At 36.1% G+C, this 17025-nt stretch overlaps 1 protein-coding gene across 2 annotated transcripts in view; it reads right to left on the bottom strand.

Moving 5' to 3' along the window:
• Positions 1-2111: 2111 nt before the first annotated feature.
• LOC139133528 (microcephalin-like) overlaps positions 2112-17025 on the bottom strand; it is a 31381-nt gene continuing 16467 nt past the window's right edge. The window contains exons 9-15 of one of the 2 annotated variants that reach the window (XM_070700181.1): positions 11342-11422; positions 8089-9689; positions 7765-7802; positions 6439-6601; positions 5411-5488; positions 4460-4694; positions 2112-3252 (exon numbers count right to left, since the gene is read on the bottom strand). In XM_070700181.1, the coding sequence (XP_070556282.1) occupies positions 3200-3252; positions 4460-4694; positions 5411-5488; positions 6439-6601; positions 7765-7802; positions 8089-9689; positions 11342-11422 (2249 nt within the window). In that variant the 3' untranslated portion in view covers positions 2112-3199. The remainder of the gene's footprint in view (positions 3253-4459; positions 4695-5410; positions 5489-6438; positions 6602-7764; positions 7803-8088; positions 9690-11341; positions 11423-17025) is intronic. The other variant, XM_070700182.1, reaches the window with a different exon arrangement.

Below are 17025 nucleotides of genomic sequence, written 5' to 3'. Positions count from 1 at the left end.
TGAAATTCGAAAGTTTTATTTCTCTCCATAGAGTTAGCACAGGGATGGCGGCCATTTTGAATTTTAAATATCGGTAAATTTTGGGTTATTTGTTTGTCCAGCACAAAAATTTGCCCAGTGACTCCCGATTTTATTGATTTTGAAAGAGAATGGATGTCAGATTCCTTACGGAAAATTTGAGTGAAAGTTTAAATCTTTCACTTTCGAGGTGCATACTACCTTAATACATATCAATATTTCGGGTCACTATCGGTGACATACGAGGACTGCTGTTCAAGACTAGCCATCTAAACCGCCTGGAGTTAAGGGCACGTGAGAATTTTGATATTTTCCTTGCCTACTGTTCGTACATTTTCTTGACCTAGTTCCCCACCTGTTTAAATATTATTTGCCGTGCAAATACAACACATTGTTTACAATATGCAGTGTTATTATTAATATGTATGTTCGTTTAAACTAAAATTCACCTGTAGCTAATATAACTTCGAACATTGTACACATGTAGGCGGTGTTGACAAAATGCCCTGTGGAGGTTGTGTCGTAATTTTGAAAGTAGATCAGTGAATTGCACTTTGCAAACTTGGCCAAAACTATCGAAAATTACATTTAAACTTTACAGATAAATTTTAAAAATCACCGAGGTAACAGATGCTTTTACATACAGCATCTTCAGCTCTTACATTTAGATAAAGGTTCTCTCTCATTGGACGTAATGCAGTTTTTAACAATTGTTGTTGTAAATGTTGTATCCTGTCTGGTGTGAAGATGACTCATCCGGGGAGATGATACCCTACATTTACCGTCAATTGATCATACCGCCACCTAGTGGTCAGCTGTTGGAAGATTGTCGTCTATGACAAAGCGAAAGCTCAAGGGACTGATCAATTTTGACTGTTTGTGTTTGAGAATCTTTTTATTCACAGGACTCAGGAAGCATGGAAAAAAAATCTGAGTAATTTTTCTGCATCTCAAAAATTACGTTTCAAAATGTATTCCAAAATTTTCCGCTATTTAGGCTGACTCGTGTGAAGTTTCTTTTTAAGCAGTACAAATGCAAATTCTTTAATGAGATGATATCTCCATATTTTGGATACTTATGAATACTTACACCAGAATTCAGTCGCCACAAAATCGCTATATATTGTATGCAATTGTGTCTTTTGAGGTTAATACTTGAGATTCAAAAGATTTTTCGAAAGACGATGTGACTAGTTTTCTAAAACATAAAAAATATGAAAATTTATCAAAAGTGACAGCTGTTGTCTCATTAAAATAACAAGATAAGTTCGCAATAATGTACCATGGACTTATTCAATGGCTGTGTTGCATATTAAAAGCTTTTAAACAGGTTTGAAAGATTTTCAAAATGGAGAAATACTGTTCCAGTGGGATTAGGGTAAACTTTATTTCACTTACAATTCATTCATCCATCTACATAGCTTCCTAATCAAATGTCCACATGTTGTGTCTAGAAATTTATTCCAAAAACCTTGAAATTTGAAATTATATACATAAACTATATTCTTTATGTTACCTGTGTATTAATGTGATGCCTAATGTCAATGTGCACTTATTAATATGTAAATGAGTTAACTGCAAACTAACCAATGAAAAGCAATATGTAAAATGTATTTGCATATAAATGAACTACAGTGTATTGTGCATTACATGCATGCATGATGCAGCTTCCTAGTTCTTTGGAAATTATTCTTCTACATTTTTTGTAATTAATTCTTTTCTGAGCATTTTAGTATGCAGCGACATCAAAAACTGTCACTTTGATAATTGAATGAGGTCCTTGGATCAAAATAAATCAATATTATTACTTCACATTCTAGTGAAAAGTACATAAGAAACCTGATTTTAATACTCTGCTGTAGATGAAAATTATTATCTTTAAATTTGTCAAATATTTTTATTTGTACTTGTCCATTCTAAAACGAAAATCTAAAAATTGGAACTTAACTGACTTCTGGCAACCCGGTTACAACTAATCTACTGGCTCGTTGAATTGTCAAAAGTTATTTATTCATGTCTACACAAAAAAATTGAAATAAAACTCTTCAAATCATGCAATAATTTCCGCTAAAGTATTGACTTAGATCATAGACCCTGGAGCGCTCCCGAGTCCCTTGTCTATGCTTAAATGAAAAATATCGATATTACAAACCAATGAAATAAGTGAAGATGAGATCATAGAATGTTGCATAATGCAGTATACAACATCAGTGATATGAATATTATTGTAAATAACAAAAATAACTGTATGTGTAAATGATGTATGTACAGATGACATTTATGAATATATACTAGTGAGAGACTGTAAAAATCAGAGTTTTTATCCAATGTCTCACTCACAACATTGAGGGCGCTGTTACCTGGGTATTGGGCATCCTAAAAACAAATAGCAAGTAACACGTAGCATTTCTGATTGCATATATATTTTGTGGTTGCTTTGAAAAAGTACTGGCAGACGACAAAATATTTTATGGAAAAAAAATAAAACTTGATAACCTATGAAAAATCTGATAGAAATTTCCTCTCTCCACAATTGTAAGTTATTCTGAGGTACCAAACAAATGAACATTAAACTTGTAAATGATCCTATATCATGAACAGCAGTAGTTGGTTTGAATTTTGAAGAGTAATTTCACTTCATACTTTGGATTTCGAAGCATATTACAGGAATCTTTCTACTTAACATATGCATCAACTATGAGTGAATGTAATCCCTTTGAAAGGTGGCCTTTCATTCTGTTATTTCAATAACAAAGGTCTGTTGTGTCAGTGAGTATATAAAATACACTTCAAAGCTTAATATTCGCAGATAAGGAAAACAGTAACAGCGCCCTCTATAGAAATGTAGGTATCAGTTTGCAAATGTATAAAAAATAATTTGAATGTACAAAAGTTCTTTTCATATCCGATGGGTTAAACAAACACTGGCCTAGTAAAGAACATTAATACTGATATTGGTTGTTAAAAAGCTAGGGGCACAATGGAAGTTTCTTTGATGTTACAGATAAAACATACTGAAGATATCACTGATATTGAACTCCCAGCGTGCTATACTTGCTGACACTGAACTCCCTAGGTTAGGCAGTAATCAGTAAATGGCAGTGTGGTATGTTTTCTGACATTGAACTCCCTAGGTTAGGTAGTAAACTGCAGTGTGGTATGTTTGCTGACACTGAACTCCCTAGGTTAGGTAGTAATCAGTAAATGGCAGTATGGTATGCTGGCTGATGCAATCTGAAAGAAAAAAAGCAGAGATAAAGTTTCATAAAAAACGTAACGATTTGAAAAAGAGGTAGAAATTTTCCTGACATTATGTTGTGCAAAACTTCAAAGATACAGGATGAGGTACCCAGTGCCCTTTATGCAATAAAGCAATGAGGAGTTAAATGGAAGCAAAGTTCAAGGGTATAATACCATACTTGTGTCTCAAACTACATCGTCATCCTCTGATTATTGAGTCCAGTAACCCATGATGCCTGCTATAAAAACTTGTATGAGTGCTCAGCACTGAAACACTTCGTATTTACCAGCTGGAACAAATTTCCTTGACAGCGAATTTCAATAAATGTACAGTCAGACATCGACAATAGGTGCTGCATCAAATGATGTTTAAAGTCAATGACTTTCTGCTGCAGTCCAAACTACCATTTTCCAAATATCATTTTTTAATATATCATTTTGATTATCAATTTACACATCATTTTTATGATGTCATGACTGATCATCTCATCATTTTTGAAACTCTGGGTGGCTTTAACAATTTTCAAGAACTCAATTTCATTTTCAAGGACTTTTCCAAGACTTTCTAGGAAGCTTAAAATGCTTAAAATTCATGGACTTGTATGGACCCTGCTCATCATATGCATGTGAATCAATGTTTTCACACACAGCAAATGTGATCACAAACCAACTAGTACATTTTTCCCTGGTTGTTCTTGTTGATATCACTTTTCAGAAAGAAAAAATTGCCTGTAATTCAGCTCTATGTAATACGCTCCTTTTGCTCAAACTTTCCTCAAGGTAACGTTAGACCATTGATTTTCAAGAATAAAAATCAGGGATGACTGTGTAAATTTTTGTAATAGAGAAGCAAATTATCTAATTTTTTACCGATATTTGAAATTGAAAATGGCTGTTAACATTATGTTAACTGTATGAGAAAAAAAATCAAATCTTTTTATTTTCACAAAAACAACACAGTGAAGACTTGATTTACTCCACAAACTTCAAAACAAGTCTACACAAGCAGTAGACCAGAAATAATTCTAATAATATGAGTTTGAATATCTGTCTTTCAGGCGCAATCTACCTTTACTATGCGTGTGATTCACAATTGAATTTCAAGACGGGATATCTTTGGGTTTCCTGGAATACTAATATTATTTAAATTGTCTTTAGTGTTTTAGTAAAATATACTGGCATTGCATTTCACTTCACTCACCTAAAACCCACTTTTCAGAGACCATGGGTATACCATCTTTGTTCCTTGCATTTCCGATGCAGAGCTTTGCTGTGCGGAGAGAGCTGCAAACCTTCCCGCCGCACAGAGTGATCAACTCAATGAGCTTTTCCTGTGCGGGAACTGTACTCTCAGCAATGAACATGAGTCCCACAGATGAAAATATGTCTTGTTTGTAGTTGCTGTTACCAAGCGCTTGCTTCTCAAGACGGCAAATCTGCAAGGAAATAGACAAATGTGATACATGTATGTGCTTCTCTGGTGAAACTTGTAGGAAGAAATTTACATGCATGGCTTTGTACTATTTCAACATGATTTCTCATTCTAAATAATTCAAAAATTGTAATTTGATGTGACATTGTTTATCAGTTTCAAAAACATTTTATGAAACACGTCTGATTAATATATTTTACAAAAATTTAAATTTATTTGCTGAACAAGATTTAGCTGATGAATGCTGTCTCTGCTTGAAGAAAGCTGGGAGATGTTCAGTGATTTTAGACTCCAAGTCTTGCAACTTTCAGTTGAAGTATCACTAAATATTTACAGCATACAGGTAAGCTTTAAGTTAACCCTTTCACCCCTCGTTGCATATGTTAAGGTCCAATAATGAATAGAAAATATTAGGCTTATACCACTGGTATAAGCCTAATATTTTCTATTCATTATTGGACCTTTACCAAATAGATGTAAGGCAAGGGTTGATTGATCAATCTTCCTCTGTGCAGAGAATTAAATCATTATGCCACCAAGATGAATCTTAATATTGGGCCTGACCCCCCTTAGTGAAAACAGTTTCCTTTTCTGGAAGGGATCCCCTCCCATAGCTTTGTAAAGGAACTGGACCCCTAGGATTCTGTTAATTTGTAATCTGTTCATTGTGGGTCCAGTATTTTTCAGTTTTGCGCTACAGGATTACAAAGTTGAACAGACCTGTGCTGCAGGGAAATAGTCATGAAGTTCATATGGTTCCTCTTCAACCCAGTGACCATCTTCCAATGATTTCAAAACCTGTGGAAGACAAAAACAGTTACATCATCATTTGGGTGTTTCATTTGTGACAGAGTATGTTGCCAATCAAAATCAAAATTTCTAAAACCAATGTAAGCGATATAACATACACATTACTCTTATATCAGAACTTTCATCAAATGCTGATTGTGCATGGGGAGAATTTCAAAATTTCAGCAATGACAAGGGCTCTAGTGCGCCCTCTGGAATGGTTGATTTTTTAGGCTAATTTGCAGCATCTTGGAAGTTTTTAGCCAGTTGGTTGGCTGAATCTCATTGCTATTATTGAATCGGTTCTAAACAGCCAATCAGAAAATCGATAGCACCAGTTTCAAACTATTTAAGTTCCCGTAAATAACAACAATTTACTGATTAGATATAACCTTCTGTGCTCCAACACATCAGCAGATTTTTGCAACTATAGTTAAAACGTCTGCAATAGAAGATGCAAGAATGAAAGCACTGAATAAGAAAATATTAAGGTAAGATGCATCTTGCGGACAGATATTTGGCCTCTCAAACTTTTAGTATTCTTTTCGCCTACCACTTCTGGGGGCTCGTTGTGAAGCTAATGGAGTAAATAAAGTTGTTACGGGCTTAGTTATGTGAAAATCTGAATTGTGTTCCCCCCCATAGAGATACACTGATGAACACAGGGATGGCGGCCATTTTGAAATTCAAATATTGGTAAATATTGGGTAATTTGCTTCACTAGCTCCAAAGTTTGCTTGGTGAACCCTGATTTTTTTCCTTAATTTATGAAAGAGAATTGTTGAAAGTTTGCTTGAGGAAAGTTTGAGCAAAAATTTAAGTTTTTCATTTTCAAGGTGCAAACTACCTTAGAATTATGAATAAACATACAAGAGTGCAGAAGTACAGGAAAAAATTGGCCTCTTTCTCTCCAAGCACAAATGTTTTGAAAAAAAAGATCACTGAAGATTAATTCTTACCCATTCTGTGGAGACAAGCCAACATCCTCTTGCCATGCCAAATAAGACATTCAGAGTTCTTCTGTTGCCACCACAGATGACGTGAGTTGTGTTTTCTGTCACAGAATCTACAATCGAATATTTCTTCAGTTTCTTCACAACTGAAACAATCAAGTCTTGATCACTGGAACAAACAAATCAGTGATGACAAATTTGGGAAAAAATTATGGCAAAGCGCACCTTGGAGACAGTTTTGAAACCCTCAAAAAGTTTCTGATACTTTCCTGATCAGCTATTTGTGTTAAAGTTGCTCTAGGGAAAGTGCGTGCAATAGTGTAAAACTTTCTGGTTTGAGGCTAGGCTTGCTCCAAGTCTGTGGGCATATAAATATCAAAAACAGAGTAAATTGAAGGAATAAACTTCAGCTGATTGTTGCATTAGTGATAGACTGTTGTGTAGATCAAGAGAAGGATATGACAAAAGCCGGGAAAAGCCAAGTGGGGCCAGTTTATTTTGAGGTGTATATATAGTACTGCAACTTTACAAACGATCATAGGAGGTACAGATGTAACTCAAGGTTTGCCATATATACCACAATAGTTGAACCATACATGATGTTTTTAATTGATGAACGTGCCAACAAGACTCCCTGGCACAAAAGCTATAGGTTCGAAATCATTTCCATATGAAAAGATACCTTGCTTGAGGTGTGAACTGACTGTCAATCGTTGATTGCTCCACAAATATCACGGGTGGTGTCGTGATATTTTGTTATACTTGATCGGTAGTTTATTTACTCTCTGGGGAGTCATAAGCCATTAATTCAGTAACACGGAAATTTTCCGCGTTCAGGGGATTAGCCTGGATACATGGTTTGTGCCCGCCAATCCCCTCATGGAAGAAAATTGGTCTCTGTACAACATTGTGATATATGAAAGTGTACATTACGTTACTGACTACAGAGCGACAGATTTCAACCCTCTCACCTCCTACTGGCAAGACTGAAGGACATTAGGTCCGTACAAAGCTGCAATACAAATCAACATTATCTTAAGGGGTATGTTGGCACCCTCAAGTAAGCAGTGTTTTGTACCATAAAGTGGATGAGGCCCAGTGTTCTGCAGATGTGTCCCTGCAACCTATTCAATGAATAATGGTCCATCATTGTGGAGAAGATTGATATGATTGAGAAAATTGATACCATTGCACCAAACTTTCAAAGTCCAAAAGTTATGAATAACATCATGGAAACCATGTCGACTTCATGAAGGTTTTATTTTCAACAGATTCTTAATTCTATGAAAATAATAATATTGAGAGATTTGTGCAAGTGCCCTTGATTCCTACCTGTGTGGTATGCTGGTCATGACAATGGTGTTCTTGAACTGTAAACACAAAAGACAAAAGCCATCAAAATTCAAGACGTGAACAAAAAATGATGATTGTGTGCGTATTTTCACTCAGTTGCAGTGATTATTGATGGTTTATACAGGTATAATACATATTTTAAAGTCTCCCTAAGGGTTTGTCAAAAAGATTTCCCGATAGGAACTGCAGCTTCAAGTAGGAATTTACAGTATCTAAATCATTTATAAGCTTTGTTTGATGGCCAGTATGATTGGTACTTGTGTTTAAAATGTGAATTTCTATATTTGAGTACAGTATACACACTTGTAATTTTACCTTTTCCTTCTTGGTTGAAGCTCTTCTTTTCTTGGTATCTCTGTCTGATCCACTCTCAGAATCTGTACTAAGACTCTGACTACATCTCTTCTGAAGACTGGCTTTTCTCTTCTTTGAGAGGCTGAATTCATCGATGCTTTTCCTGGATTTGCGAATTTCAGCCACAATGCCCTGGCTGGAGGTGATGTCAAGAAGAGCGCCCTCTATCAATGGCTTTCTTTCATTTTCTTTCAAGTCTGCTAGCGATTTTGTTCGCTGTTTCTTTAACGCGACTTCTTCATCAATTTGAAGACTCTTGGCCCGCCGTTTCTTTCTGACACTCACATTATTTTCTGAACCTACACTAGTAATTTTATCATGCGGAGTTTTTGAATCAGCAGCAGTTTTGGTTTTGCAATTTTCGTCTGCTCCGCAGATGACCTGCTCTCCTGTCAGCATGTCGGGTCCGTCAAGGGGGAGTAGTTTTCGTTTCTTCTTCTGTTGAGACATTCTTTTCTCTTCAGCTTTTTGTTCATCTCTGCAAACACTATTACTTTCCCTGTTGTGTGTGTTCAGAGCAGATTCAGACTTCCTCCGCTGTTTGTTTGATCGAAGCGGCGTCCCCATCGCATTCTGACCTAAATCAGATTTCACCGTTTCTGATGTCAAATCCATCTTGAAGGAAACCGACTTCCTTCTTCCGGCACTGGGAATCTTCCTGACCACATCATCACTTCTATCTTGCGCTTGTGAATCTTCCATTGCTTGAGACTTTCTTTCCTGGTTTTCATTCATGACTGTGTACCCTGTTGAAAATGCCACTGATCTTCTTGATCTCCTCTGTGAGGGTGTAGAAGTCACGCTGTTCACGTCAGTTTCTGGTTTGGATGTAGAACCACCTGCTGTGGAGTCAACATGATTGCTGTCATCACTACGTGGTTGAACTGACGAAAGTCTGTTTGATGTAACATTGACAGATCGCCTCCTGCTCTTTATCGTTTGTTTATCAACACTTGTCATTTCATTACTTGTCACTGACTCTGCCTGTGATTTCTGTTCACTCACTCCAAGTTGTGACTTCCGTCTTGACGTCCCTATACCCTTCCTCTGTTTTGTCACACCACCATCTCCTTCAGGTTCAGTGACCGCCGCATCTGCGCTCAGAATTGTCTTTCTTCTCTGTATCTTCTTTCCTGGAGCCGCATCATCATTCACTTGTTTTGAGCTGGTATCCACAGCAACAGCTGTCATGCTGTCTTTCCCTTTGACCTCAGAGTGACCTATCACCTCATCAGTGATAGAGTCAACTTTCTGGCCACCTGTAACAGTGCCATTATTCTCTTTGTTTGAAAACTTTCCGACACTCCTGTCAGAAGACGGAAGTCTCGCTAAAATGTCTTTCTCCCGCTCTTCTCTGGCTTCTTTTTTCTCTCCGTCATCTTCTGTGACAAGGTTCAAGACTTGTCTCTCTGGGGTTGTACCACTGCCTTTGATGACCTTCTGTCGTTTGGATTTGCTTGCTCTCTGCAGTGAGTTCACCTTCTTGGAGAGTGATTCATACATCATCTCTGGAAGGCTTTCGTCATCTGAACTGTCCGAGAAGCTGAATGCTGTGAAGTAGAAATGACAGGATTGAACCTTGGTTTCAAATAATATACCGAGGAATTTGTCCATTCATCCTACATAAGTTTATTTTAGGACCAAAATTAATTTGTCAGGCGATAGCATTTTCCACAACACCCAGACTCCTTCAGTTCCTTGTTCACAATACAAATTACCAGTAGTCTGCTGATGTGCAGCTGGCTCTGAAGGTTTTATCTGATTGGTCGATTGTCACTTTTCACAGCAATTTACATGTAAGGAGTCTATTGTGTAATACAATGATGGTGGTAAGACAACCAATTGGATAACAGCTTCCAAGATGCTGCACATTAGCCCAAATTAGTTTCTGTATACTGAGGCTCCCCACAAAGATCTGGCTTAGTGAAGCTAACAAAGTCAAGTCTATTTCAAACAATTAGTCTGTTTTCTCAGTTCTTGGCTAAAATTAACCCTTTCAGGCCTATACCCCTATACTGGTATATAGGGGTAGTTCTGGTAAGTTACCTGAAAGTCGGGCCTGAAAGGGTTAAGACAGCATCTGGTGATAATAAATTATAAAAATCAAGGTGTTGCTATTGAAAAACAAAAATTAAAATTGAAACCCACATCAAAATGAAAGTTGATATGGAACTGAGAAATACAAGAAAGCGAAACAGAATGTTTTCTTTGAGGTTGATGGCATTTCCTTGTTGAACTTTCAATAGAAATCGTTTCCTTAGGACCATGTGACTGAGTGATCATTTCCTGTCAAACATTGACCTTTGACCTTTCTATTTACACAGGAATACTGCATCATTGTAATCTTTGGAAAATTTATCATACTCTCATACTAGTTGTAAAGTTGCCTATGGCATGGTCTCCCATCACCAAATATGGAAACTTGAAAGATTTTGCTGCAAAAAATTAGAAGGGGAAAGAATCCTGGAAAATCATCGTCCAAAACCGCTTGATCAAATTCCCATCTTTGATAGGGGTGGTTCTATAATCTTACACCCACGTTACACTGAGTAGAACACAATTTACAGGGACAGTGGTTACCAAAAATACAGACATATCCATTATTTATATTTAAATGATTTGTTTTCGCTTGGTATTCATGATATAACACTGCAGTGGTTGTGAAGTCCCTTACGAAAGAGACTATAGAAATCTATTGAACTTTAATTCTATTGATATCTATAAAAGTTCTAAAGAAGTTTATAGAGTTTTGGCCCCAATTTCTGTAGAAATCTCTAGAATAACAAGATTCCATAGCTAGAGAAATTCATAGATCATTTCCGCAAAGTTTGTTTTGTTTTCTGGGTTGGTCTGTCCTTGGTGAAATGTGTACATATAGTGCCAGAACTCTCCACAATAATTCTTAACACTTTGTAACAAACCCCATGCTACAAGAATCCAGGTTTAACAATAGCCTTGAATATTCAGCTCTAGTTTAGAGTCATATGTGTCGTCTATGGTTGGATATGCATTGTCTATGGTTGAAAAGTATTGGTTTCTGTTGCATTTGAATTCACACAGATATTGTGACAAGTTAAAGAGACAGTTTCATCTGTACAGCTCTTGGCATTTTCAAAAGTCTGTTTTCAACTTAATTCTCATAAATGTGGTTATAGGGTGTTTGGATTTTGTGCACCTTACATGTTGGAGGAAAGCAACTTACAAAGCAGTTTCTTCTTCCCCTGTGAAGATGTAAGACTAGACACTGGTGATTCACCAACCACTGGCTTGCTTGCACTCCAACCTGGAAATTGAAGAAGATATGATAACGATCAGATCACTCTGAGTGTCAAATTTTGTCATTTCTGACCAAAAATAAGAAACTCAGATACACCCCATTCTGCATCGCTAATCTACTCTCTACAGTTATATACCCTTCTTTTATGTTACACAGGAGGGGGAGGGAGAGGGGGAGGGGTGATTTGAGTGATACTGGATTATCGGATGATTGCCAACTAACAAGTTTCATGCACAGACACATACCTGGACTACATATCACACTTTGTGGCTTGGAAAGATTTTATAATTTTTGTGTGTCTTTTTCATCTCAGCCTTGGTTGCACAGTGCAGAATTGACCTTTTTTTAAAAATAATTGCATGATTCGGTCATCTGACCGAAAGACCATGATTGTGATGGGAGAAGTGATCAATATACAGAAATATTTTTTACTTTATATACCATTTCATGGTTGAAATGAAGGTGGGTCCCTTCAGTAATTTCAATTCAGTTGATAATCCCGACAAAATGATTTCATGTAAAGAAAAACTATTAAAACAACATTTTCTTGATACAATAAAATATCAAGTGACATCCACTTCTGAACTGGAGAGATATGACTGAGTTTTACATCATTTGTTGACAGTCTACGGTCTGTAAATTAAGTCTATTCACAGAGTTGACCTTTGATACGTCTGAAGTCTGAGTTGACCGTTGACATGTAATTTAAAACAGAGGATAGATTTGAACAGAGGGTTTCAAACTGTTCAGGAAATGAAATTTTCACACAAGTCAAAAATAGCAACTTTTTTTGTATAATGTAATAAAGAGATTTCCTCCCAAGAATAATGAGGACCACAAGATTCTGAAATTACAGCAACTATTTACTTATCGATGGTATATGGTATACGCTGAAATGCATATTTCAATTTATTCAGGGTTCAATCTTTTCTACCCAGTTCAACTGTCTCCTTCCACCAACTGAAGACTGAATCTATTTTCAGCGATGAAATGGACCATTAGACTTTTGGAGAGGGGTGGTCAGAATGATCATGTGCAAACTTTTGTGCAATCTTCAATACTTAAGAAATTTTATTGGACTATAAAGAGCAGAGAATGCAAACAGTTTTTGCAGACTTCCATGTTTATTTTAAGTTTCAGGTGACGTAAATGTATTTTTGGAAACGCTGCTCGGAAGAAAATTGTTATCAAAAATTGTTAGCTCTGTATATTTTTATCAATTTATGACCATCTTCTTCACAAGGGGATAATTCATCTCGTAGTTGCCAGTGTGTTCAGAAAGAATGAAAAAGAGAAAGAGAAAGATACACACTTTTACATATTTAAGAAGTCAGCATTGAGATTGAGCATGTCTACCAGAAAAGATACATCCTAAATTGCAAATCTCAAGTCACTGTAAAAATTTCGATAATATTTTCATTATTTTTGTCATAGACAGGCAAATCTTCATATTCTATTTTCCCATGATTAGCATGTTGAAATACAATCACCCCTTGCCAGCATAATGAATGGTATTAAGCAAGCTATGTTACTATCGGCAAATGAATTCTAGGCGGGACTTGTAAAATTCAGTTGACAACAATAAAATTTGTATTAGAAATGGCACACATACACTGTGTGTTTTACAAGTTGAACACCAGCCACTTTTGACATGATTTCGGAAGAAGGAGAAACCGTAGGTTCAAGACATAACTTGAAACACTCAGCCTAAATACATGTACCTAAAAAATACTGGCACTCAATAGGGGAATTTTTCTGAAAACATTTCCTGATTGAAACCTGAAACTTGCAGTGTCACGTTATAACAACAGACACATCAAAAGATGAAGTAATTCCTTGACTGCCATGTGACAAAGGCATGACTTCTTATGAGGTCATGACCTTTAGGATACCTGTATTTAAATATTCAGTTTTGGCAACTATGGAAGGGTTTGATTTTCAGCAAGATTCTGATTGTGGTACAAATTTTCTGAGAAATGTGTGTTATAGTCGGCCATTTTTCATGAATTTTGTTTGATATGAGTCACAATTTATATTGTTTGACATGTTGAAAGATGTCACTGATGTTCAAAGTTCAACAAGTGATCATGTCATGTTTAAAAAAAAATGGAATGGCAGGAAAATGCCCTAATATCTTAAGGGGGCACTGCACCCAACACAGCGTATTTTGCTCAAAAATCACAGTTTTGCAAATATTGAAATATTGGTTGGGTTCACCTTTTAGCTTGTCAAGCAGACGTTTGTTGCGTAATAAAGAAATGTTAATTTATGTAAATGTATGCAAGTCATCCGATTTTCTGGCTTCTCTTTTCTTCCAATTTCAAGAATTACAAAGAATTTAACTCCACTCTGGCTTGTTCAAATTTTCTGAAATTTTCACATTATGTTCTTTAAATACTATATAACAAAACGACTATTTTTTTTGCAAGTTAAGTTCTAACATTTTGAATAAGAGGCATTTTAATTTTTCTTATCATAATTTTGATCACTTTTTTGAATATCAGCCTTTCAACCCATGCCATTATAGAATTAGGATAGATAATGCAAAAATATGGTCGTTTTTCTACATATACTCTTCTGTGAAATATTACATTTCAGAAAATAGTGTCAAGGTTTTGACTTAAATCAACTTTTATCATTGATACCAAAATTAGGTCTTTTAGCCCGGACATATACCGCCTTCTTCCTTGAGTAAACTATTGCTACCATCCTAAACTTTAGATTCTAAGCTTTTTGAAAATATATAGTATGAGGTGGTTTCCTTGTCATCTTTGATAAGAAATATACCTTTGAAAAAAAATTGTTGGCAACATGCAGCTCCACCTTAAAAGTTTACAAAGATTTAGGTACTATATCAAGATTTACTCACCATAAAATTAAAATGCATATATAATGTATTCCTTTGTACCCTGTTTCACTATCACAATAGCAAACTTAAATCATTTTAGTTTGTCATTGAACCATTGGGTCTATGGGATTGTGAAACAGAAATAAAACCGTAGACCGTCTACGGTTTTATTTCTGTTTCACAATCCAACTTACATGCAAATGCCCTTTTAAGTGTCACTATCTTACAGTAGTTGTTTACACATGTGTATCTCGTTATCCATTAAGCTAAACTTTGTGTGAAGGTCATAGGCCGCTTGCGCACTCTTGCAAACGATGACGTGAAGTAGTGTGCGTAGTGATTTGTTATGCGATGGGGTTCAACCAATTTTGGTTAATTCAAATCGCGTGGACACCCAGACGAACATTGTACATTGCCGTAAAGAGCAAGAGGGCGGTTTTATATATCCTTGAAACCATCTATGGTCACTATTTTGGTTGCCTATTGATTTGTCCAGGGATTTTTGCCACCAAAAATTTGTGGAAAATGGCTGACTTTGTCCCTTTAATAAGGTATAAATTTTCTGAAAAATGTGTGCTATCTTAATTTGCCTAGCTCTTTAAGGGCATATGTGGGTTTGTTTAGAAAACTGAAATAAAAACTACTGTTTGACAATCTTTCTCTTTAGCCAAATTCAACAATTTATTTTTTCCTCCATATTTCAACATAATGTACAGTAGTAGTCCGTGTGCAAAATATTTGCAGTCTTGGAGTACTTTCATTCTTTATTCAAAATCTATGCACTTTGACTCTCAATTTCTACAGAAAGCAACGCCCTCGTGAAAATGAGCAAACTTACTGTGGCAAGGTCTCACTATGCAGCTGACTTCAAAACTGCAAGCGCTCGGGCACATTATGTCACGGTAAATTCTAAAATCTACAGAGATTATGGTGCAGTCGAGAATTTTTTCATAATCTGATGAAGGGGAAATATCGATGAAATCTTGCCAAACAATTTGCAAATATGTAATCAACGAATCTACATGACCCAGCACAAGTGTTTGCATATCTGACAGGTATATACATACACCAAGAATTGATTTCATTGAAGGAATTTTTGAGCCTGCAAGCTAAGGACATTTTGAAGAATATTTGCTAAGGCCAAGCTGATAGGAGTTTCTGATTTTTCTGTCATATTTCTTATCTTTGCACATTTAGAGGGGAAGTTCCTAAGTTTGATTTCAAACAAAGAGGTATTTCAAGAGATCTGTACTAGAAGACTCATAGTTACTGAAACCCAGAATACAGAAGAGAAAGCCTGCAGATCTGGAACTTGTCAGAAATATTGGAAAAGGAACGTTAAAGAGTTGGGATGTGAAAAGGAAAGGTAAAGAATTGGGAAGTTTCTTTGTGGGAATATTGTACACGTCTTCTTTGAGGACCATTTACCGTGAAATGATTGAGACAAAGGGAGTCAATTTGAATGGTTCATGTAAGAAAGATTTTAACATGATTTAAATAGTTTACGTAAAAGTTATTTCACATTGTATAGTTTTCAATGTAATTTAGCAAACATGGTCAGAAACACACCTGAGTGGACTGATGATGATATTGCTGTGAAAAATTGAAGAGTTTGGAATGTTGCAAACCACGATGGTTTTGAGCATGTGAGGGTGATGTCAGTGTTTTCATGATGTGAAACAATGTGAATTCAGTGGGTGGGGATCTGAGGGATGACATAAAGGGGATGAGGTTTGAGGAAGTGAAAGAATGTGGATTGGATTGGGAGGTGAAACAATAAATGTACTACCAAGTGAGAATGTTGAAACACAGCAAGACAGACGAACTCTGGGCTTATACTGAATGATTTTTACAATTTAATGTAATCTTAGGCGGTTCAATTTTAAATAACAAAAGGAAGACCCCTTAGTAAACCTAATTGGTTTCATATGGAAAATTGGGCCAAGCGTTCTTCAGTTGTGCCAAAAAGCACTGTTACATAAAACAGTCAAAGCCTACTTGAAACAGATTTGAGGCTATGTCGGGGACCAGGGGAAATCAAACCTAGGGAGTCACAAAGGTCATACTTTAAGGTGGTCTGCACCTCAAAAGTGAAAGATTTAAACTTTTGTTCAAACTTTCCTGAATGAAACTTTCAACCATCCTCATACCAAATCAACAATAAAAAATCAGGGGTCAAAGTGCAAGTTTGGAGCTAGCGATACAAATTACTTAACATTTTAGTGATATTTGAAATTCAAAATGGCTGCCATCCCTGTATTAACTCTATGGAGTAAAAGGAAAATTTACAATTTTCAAAAAACTAAGCTGGTGAAAGTTTTTCTTTCTCCAAGAGCTTTAAAATGATTCCCCACAATTGGTAGATCAGAAAAAAATTGTAGAAATTTGAGAGTCCAACTATCTGTCCCCGAGGCGCATTCTACTTTTATGGTCTCAGAACATGAAAAGTGGAAGTTGTTGTGGTTTTATGTGTTGATTCAGCTCACTGTTAACCCCAAAGCATTAAAGCAAATCCCTGAATTTTTTACGAATGGACAAATTTTTCCTGGTACTTTCAGACAGATGGCTTTAAAAATTACCCAAAAACCTCGTGACCAGTGTCTGGATCTAATACAGAGAAAAATACTGTAACACTTTCTGTCTTCAGCAGTATATGTCCCAACGTGTTTTCTCATTGGCAGAAACACTGAATGTGTACCTTAAGAGAGAAATCCAGTATTTTTGTTTATACTCTCCTCAAGAACACGTGGAATAACTCACT

The sequence above is a fragment of the Ptychodera flava genome, chromosome 5 (genome assembly GCF_041260155.1).
Source record: "Ptychodera flava strain L36383 chromosome 5, AS_Pfla_20210202, whole genome shotgun sequence".
Classification (NCBI taxonomy): domain Eukaryota; kingdom Metazoa; phylum Hemichordata; class Enteropneusta; family Ptychoderidae; genus Ptychodera; species Ptychodera flava.
Note: the sequence above shows the minus strand (reverse complement) of the source record. Positions and strands in the feature narration are given on the sequence as shown.